Source organism: Sinocyclocheilus grahami, unplaced genomic scaffold (assembly GCF_001515645.1).
Source record: "Sinocyclocheilus grahami isolate Dianchi unplaced genomic scaffold, SAMN03320097.WGS_v1.1 scaffold1347.1, whole genome shotgun sequence".
NCBI lineage: Eukaryota > Metazoa > Chordata > Actinopteri > Cypriniformes > Cyprinidae > Sinocyclocheilus > Sinocyclocheilus grahami.
Genome location: NW_015506526.1, coordinates 679,612 through 687,358, shown reverse-complemented (window position 1 = coordinate 687,358; position 7,747 = coordinate 679,612). Strand labels below are relative to the sequence as shown.

General features: G+C 37.6%; 1 protein-coding gene across 1 annotated transcript; it reads left to right on the top strand.

Annotated features, from left to right (window-relative positions):
• Nucleotides 1-391: 391 nt before the first annotated feature.
• Nucleotides 392-5,154, top strand: LOC107569456 (insulin-like growth factor-binding protein 5). The gene is made up of 4 exons (XM_016255557.1): nt 392-953; nt 4,284-4,492; nt 4,613-4,735; nt 4,892-5,154. Exons 1-4 carry the CDS (start codon nt 620-622, stop codon nt 5,027-5,029), a joined length of 804 nt encoding a protein of 267 aa, XP_016111043.1. The 5' UTR covers nt 392-619; the 3' UTR covers nt 5,030-5,154.
• Nucleotides 5,155-7,747: the final 2,593 nt, after the last annotated feature.

The following is a 7,747-nucleotide window of genomic DNA, read 5'->3' as shown; positions in this document are numbered from 1 at the left end:
ATTTTTAAAGCCTTTAAATTTATATAGCTAGCTTTAACTTTATGTTAAATGATTAGTCACAGTAATTACTACTTTCATATGTGATTGCCAGATTGCAGTATTCCATTATCTCATATCGTTTTATTGTTAGCGTTTCGTTTAATCTGAACCTGTTCCGAATAGCTACGTTTTTGCACAGCATCACTCCGGGATCCGCCCAAGAAACACCAGTAGGCTACCTTTAAATGAAGTGCAGTGCGCCTCCCTTCAACGCGGTTAACATGAGCAGAGCTTCATACTGACAGCAGCTCTCGAGGGTGAACTTGATTAAGCTGCAGAACCTCTAATAGAATCGGCACATATTGATTTCATTTTTAATATATTATAATATATAGGTGTGGATTACACGTATTTTGAGGTTCGTGGTCTTCCCCCGAATTCCGCTGATCATCTCAGGGCATTGCCTTTTAATTTATAGATCTCAGGTGTTATATGCAACATTGGATTCTTCTACCAAGTGGTGATACACTTTCTTCCTTTAACCGGACGCTACACCTTCGTTCTCCGACATCTCAAACGAAAGAAAGCGTCGGTTCTAGGCTACTAATTCAAGGCTGGTGGATAGGTTCTCTACAGTACAATGCTGATAAGTTTGTATACTCTGATGATATTTGTATGGGGACTACCCGGCTTTTCGGCCTCGTACGTTCCCTGTGAGCCGTGCGATCAGAAGGCGATGTCCATGTGTCCTCCGGTGCGGACGGGGTGTCAGGTGGTGAAGGAGCCCGGCTGCGGATGCTGCTTGACCTGCGCACTGACCGAGGGGCAGGCGTGTGGAGTCTACACGGGCACTTGTGGACAGGGACTGCGCTGCTTACCTCGAAACGGGGAGGAAAAGCCGCTGCACGCTCTACTTTACGGCAAAGGAGTTTGCATGAATGAGAAACAAGGTGTATACAAGCCACTGCCTAGAGGTACGTCTTATTGACATGCAGTAGGGCTATATGTAATACATGATTGAATATAGGGGAAACTATTTTATCTATCTATCTATCTGTCTATCTATCTAGGCTGAATTATCTAGGTCAGGACATCCATAACAGAACATCTGTAGGATTATTTTATATAATTTGGATGAGTTTTTATATTTGAATACAGAATTTGTATTCAAATCAAATTCCTTCTCAGCAATCCCCCACCCACACACCAGCAGATCTCTCTCTCTCTCTCTGTCATTCTCTTTATCACACTCTTTCACAGGCTTTAGCCTCCTCTGCCTTTCTTTTCAGTTCCATAAAAATCAGCGATTAACTCGGCTGTCAGCACTCTTAAAACTGTGATTATATGCGATCTCATCACTTTTACTGAAAACAGCTGCTGCAGATTTAACTCTGAATCTTCATTTTGCAAGTCGTCACAAATTTAGCCCAGAATGGAAGGCTTGAGAATGGTTCTGACAGAGAACGAGTTGGAAGAATGAGGCAGCATTCTGAATAAAATAAAATAAAATAAAAGCTAATATTTACACAAATAAGTTAAGACTGCTCAGACGAGACTCTATGCAGCCTCTATATTCTGTGTAAAGATGCGATGCTACATAAAAGTACTATAGTTCCGACCCACCTAGTATCAAAAAGAGTAATGATGTTGCTTTGGTTCAATAAATGAATGTAGAATCAGTTTCACATTTTAATTTATTTCATGCTCTATATTCATACTGTATATTAATAGGTCTGGCATTAAAAAAAATATGTTGTGGAATGTGGATAGAAATTAAAGGGGTCATATGATGCTATTTTAAAGATCATTATTTTGTTTATCTGGTGTAACAGAATATGTTGACATGTTTTAATGTTCAAAAAACACATTATTTTTTCAAATACTGTACGTTATTGTAGGTCCTCTATGCCCCGCCTCACTCGAACACTTAGTTTTCAACAAAGCCCCCTCCTTTGACAAGCGCAATCTGCTCTGATTGGCCAGCTAACCCAGTGCATTGTGATTGACCGAACACCACAAGTACACGTCGGAAATTTAACGCCCCTTACCGTAATCGCGAGCTTCAGCTTTCAAAGTAAATATCAAGACAGTTAATAATGTCGTTAGTTTTACCATCAGTTCAAGCCCGAAAGGGCAACAGAGTAGTGCAGTACACAAGCCGCGGTTAAGACAGCTGACGTGCTATGATTTCTGACTGGCAGTTCACTCTCCTGTGATGTGACCCTGTTACCCTCACACACACACACACACAACGCGTTACTCTGCGCTGCGCAAAACTCCGCATTTGAACAGTCAATAGCAAATACTTAAACTAATAACAAAACATACTTACATACTTACAACATATTTTTTTTAGAAATAGCCTTTGTGCACAGCCAGCTTTGTACTCTTCTAGGTTCAAAAAACTGTCGTCCATAAAATGCGTTGCACAAATTCGAACATCTGGGTTGTGCTGTTCTGTTGTAAATAAATCTTAACCAATGATTCCTAATTGCATCTACTTCCGGAAGGCCAAATAAAGTGCTTTTGCTTTCGCTCTGAAATACACAGCGTCTCACTGAATCAACACTACTGCTGTTCCTGAAACCACGCCTTCTTTCTTTTCGTGCACATTTGGGCAGCATTATGCTAATATTTCCACATAGTGACGTAGACATGTGGGGGCATGTTAGAATGAGCCGTTTTATGAAGGCGTGGTTGACTCTTAACTTTTATAAAGAATATCTCTTTGGATTTGAGACTTTAGTCTTTGCAACTTTACAGATCTTCTTTATGCACCAAGAGCTTGTAACACTCCAAAGAGAAAGGAAAACTTGAAATCGCATCATATGACCCCTTTAAGAACGTGTTCCTGCAACTTATTTCTATGTGTGGTGATGAGATACATCATCTTGATTGAGTTCAGTTTTGTTGTGAAAATTTAGTGCCTGCATATTAAATTCTTCTTAAAAACTTATTTTTCTAGCCAATTGTCTCTGCCCATAACAGAAGTCATATATGTATCTTATCATACACACAGTAAAAGGGCAATGCAAGTTTTGAGGGCACAAATTGATAAAACATAGTTTAGATCCTCTAAAAAGTAAAAAAATAAATAAGATGTGGTTGCAATTTAACTAAATTGACGTAAAAAAAAAAAAACATTTTACATACTATAGTAATAATTTGTGGGAATGATATTTCTTCTAAATACATGGCCACAATAACTTTTTCCCTGCATGCCATGTGTGGTACTCCGTATTCAACATGTAAATGCACTCATTTGGTTCCACCTTTGTACTATAACAATGAGATTTTAGTAATAAAAGGCATGTTAACAGTATGTAAAAAAAGCGGAGAGAAAGAATGAGCACACCTCCACTCTCAGGGCTGCACAGATCTCAGATTAGCATGCATTCCCAGAACAATACCCCCCAATTAGGAAGGGGGGTATTGTAACATCACTAAAATAAAACGCAATATCCCCCAAATGAAAGATTCAGTTAACTAATGGATGGCAGATGATAAAATAACAGATTAAGAAAGAAGCGGAAACACAATGTTGATTTATTTAATGATTTCCAAGATTTGCTGATTTTTTTTTCTCTGATTTGTCAGTGATGTCATCACAAATGGCTTGAGAGATTTGCTCATCTGTTATGACCTGGCAGCTTAGCTTTTCCATTGAAGATGCAGAAGGGGCAAGGAATGGGTCAAGCTGTTGAATCTGATTACTCACTGTACAGCTGGGCAATGCAGTGACGTGTGAGAGAAAGGAAGAGGGTATAGACTAGGCAAATTGAAGATGGCATCTGGCATCTCTGCTTTGAATTTAAAAAATCGAGTCGGTGGTTCAAACTGTTTACAGCTTATTGTCATGGTTGATTTGATTCTTTGACAAGTGAAAATGTAGCTTCGAAAACTTCCATGATAGGTTTTTACAGACTGTTTATTCAGAAATACCTGGCTTTTGCTATTTCTGAATTTGAATAACTTTTCTATAGTTTCTATGGTGAGTCTATATTAACATTAGCTTGCTCTATTCTTTTTCTATTCTATCTGTTTTCTTTTTTATTTATTATATTATTTAAAAAAAAACCTTGCTACGTGTACTGCATTAAGCTAACTGAGACTTGTTATAGCACTTGTATATCATTGCTCTTTTGCTGATTTTTATTGCTTCCATTGTCCTCATTTGTAAGTCGCTTTGGATAAAAGACATACATGATTGACATACAGGTGTCTTGACAGTGCAAGTAACCCTGGTGTATTTGTTACATGGATCTCAGTTATGCCATTGCATCTGACTATTGTCTTCTTTTCAGATCGGGAGTCACATGAAGACGCCCACGTTGCAGAGGTAACAGAGGATCTGCTTCCCCAGGCCAAAGTTCCATTATTCCAACGAGACCACATTAACAGCAAGAAGGCTCAGGCCATGCGAAATGATCAGAAGAGACTGGAGGCTAAACTCAGGATCAGGGGCAATGTTGAATCCCCACTCTTCAGAAAGGACAAATATCAGTCTGACATTGTAAGTTTGTTCATCAATGTCCATCTGATGATAGTGAAAAACACTAATGATTTTATGCTGATTCTGTTTATATTGTTTATATGTTATAATGTTTATATTAATACCTAACACATTTTCTAGACTGGTCCATGCCGAAGAAAGCTGGATGGAATCATCCAGAGGATGAAGGACACCTCCAGAATCATGGCTCTTTCACTGTACCTGCCTAACTGTGATAAGAAAGGCTTCTTCAAGCGCAAACAGGTTAGTTCTGCACTTCAGCATGTTTATAGATGTCAGCTACTGGCAAGCTTAGCTGTCGGAAAGTTTTCTTTCCTATAAACATATGGCTCTTGGCTGAGGGCAGGGTCAAGTTACATTGCTTACTTTGTGTTGTCAATTTTTGGTTTTATGTCGCAGTGTAAACCCTCCAGGGGGCGCAAGAGAGGCATCTGCTGGTGTGTAAACAAGCATGGAGTTCAGATGCCGGGCACTGACTTTAATGGAGGCAACATCCAATGCAAAGATCTTGAAAGCAAGAGCAACAACAACGAATGAGACAACTCAAATTTGGTCACGTAACAATGAGATTGTCTTTCATCTACCATATTATGTGATTTGCCAATTATTTCTAATCTTAATCTTAAAGGGTTAGTTCACCCCAAAATGAAAATTCTGTCATTAATTACTGACCCTCATGTCATTCCAAGACCTTCGTTCCTCTTCGGAACACAAATTAAGATATTTTTGTTGAGATGTGAAATGTGAAAACGCAACTGTAATGTTCCCAGGTCCAGAAACGTAGTAAGGATTTTCGGTAAAACAGTCCATGTGACATCAGTGGCTCAACTTCAGTTTTGTGAAGTTACGTCTTCCACCATTTTGGAGAGTACCCAAGAGCGTAATCGACGTAATCAGCGGTTTTTACGTTTGGGAGAGAAAGCGCGCACATGAACGTAATCTGCGTAATCAGCGTGGTTTACACTTGGGAAAGCGTGCGTATGCATTGTGATACTCTCTAAAATGGCACAAGACGTAACTCTTAAAAATTATGTTATTTTTGTTTTCTTTGCGCTCAAAAAGTATTCTCGTAGCTTCGCAAAACTGAAGTTGAGCCACTGTCACATGGACCATTTTACCGATGTCCTTACTACGTTTCTGGACCTGGGAACATTACAGTTGCGTCGCTGTCTATGCAGGATCTGAGAGCGCTCACATTTCATCAAACATATCTTAATTTGTGTTCCGAAGATGAACGAAGGTCTTACGGGTTTGGAACGACATGAGGGAGAGTAATAAATGACAGATTTTTCATTTTGGGTGAACTATCCCTTTAAGGAGTCTGACCTTTATTTGTGGAAAATCCATATTATATAAAAAAAACAGCCTCTTTTAAAGCTAGGCAGAGGATATCTCAACATTTGCAACAGTTATTGAATCCTGCAATTGTCCTCTTTGATCTTCATGTGTCATTAAGGATGGTGGGGTGTATCAAGTATCATTTGGGAAATGTACGAGTCATGGACTAGTTTCCACTGTATCTTATATAACAGACATCTTAGAAGGTTTTATGAGCTTAAAGGAATAGTTCACCTAAAAATGAAATGTAATTATTTTATAGGACACTCCTTCTGTGGAAAACAAAGTAAGATTTCCAACAGTTTTGTCCATACAGTTAAAGTGGGTCCAAAGCATCAGACCTTTTGCGTATTCTTTTGTCTTCCACAAAAAAAAATGCATAAAAGTTTGGAATGACAAGGTGAGTGAATGATGGCAGAATTTGCATTTTGGGTGAACTATCCCCATGTATTAATATGACTGTTTCATATGACTTATTCACTGAATAGTACTTGTATAAACATCACACACTGTGTTTCAGTATAACCCTTTCCAAAGGTTTCGGCACATCAGTTTATTGTCTTGGCATATTGTTTTGCCAGCCCGAATGATATAGGGAAATTTATATTCTAATAACCACTGTTTTAGTGCACTGTAAAAACAAACACACAAAAGTCCTATGAAAGAACGCAAAGCACAACCTCTCAATAAGTTTAGACACATATATAAACATGCAGTTTATATAAATCACTATGGAATAAGAAAGGCTCACCATCTGAATGCACAATTGTGACAAAGCAACCAGCCATTTTTATAGTTTTTCAAACTTTAACAGATCAGGGTCATTGGGTTCTTATGGAAATCTCAGTGCCTTTTTCTACTCAAATATTTGAATACTGATTTACATCAAAGGCATCAAAAGGGCCACAGAGGGAAAACACAAATACTCAAAATACTGACCTTTAGTTTGCAGGAGTGTAGATTGAAAAAAGCAAATTCAGTGTTTTTAAAAAGTAGGCAAATTGAGATTATTTGCATTATGAAAATGTCATAGTAGTAAAGTACTAAAGGCACTATTAGGTGTTGGCCCACAGACTTGAATTTGGTGCAACCACTTTTCTCCCGTAATGATATTAAAAATATGTTCTTTATGCTTATGAGATTATTCGCATTGCAAGTGTGACTTGCGTGTCAGATCAGAGGCTGACAGCAGTTCAGAATTGTTACCTGTTTGTAGACTCAGTTTTATTTTAGCCATAATCCTCAAAGTTTCTAGGCACATTAATGATTCTGTGAGATTTTTAAAGGAAAATATTCCTCTTGATACTCATGAGTAACATGGAAAGAATTCTGAATGGTACCACTCCATGTTGCGGAGTTAGGCTCACTGTTACGAGACAAATATACAAAGCAGAGCAGTGTGATAAGTTTTGTAGGATGCCTATCTAATAATGGAGTGATTTTGATGTGCATTAAAAATAAAAAACTATTCATTTTTCCCATAGCCTTTTCAGTTTAAGATTCTTATTCTTCTTAATTTAATAGCTTTGAATTGCTTATTTAAGCTGAGCTCAAATCAAGTAATATGGATGATCAAATTCTTTGTATGACATCTAAATATCTACGTGCAATATTTATTTGCCATGTAATTTATGTACTCTTATTTTTGTCTCTTTTGTAAAGACAAAACATTTATTTAATAAATACATAAATATAAAGATATTCAGATACAATAATATAAACTCTTTATTCTGTCTGTGTACTGTACTTCATCAGATACAGTTTGAGAAGAACATACTGAGGGGAGTAATTCCAAATATTTAATTGGTGCATCACTAATTACGTGTGCAGCATGTTTTTACACACACACACACACACACACACACATATATATATATATATATATATATATATATATAGGGCCTAAAACTAACTTTT

What these genes read in the sequence shown, in the direction of transcription:
- LOC107569456 (XM_016255557.1), top strand. Translation starts at nt 620, where the DNA reads ATGCTGATAAGTTTGTATACTCTGATGATATTTGTATGGGGACTACCC. An exon ending in ATACAAGCCACTGCCTAGAG is followed by an intron (nt 954 to 4,283) that starts GTACGTCTTATT and finishes TCTTCTTTTCAG; the next exon opens with ATCGGGAGTCACATGAAGAC. An exon ending in ACAAATATCAGTCTGACATT is followed by an intron (nt 4,493 to 4,612) that starts GTAAGTTTGTTC and finishes CACATTTTCTAG; the next exon opens with ACTGGTCCATGCCGAAGAAA.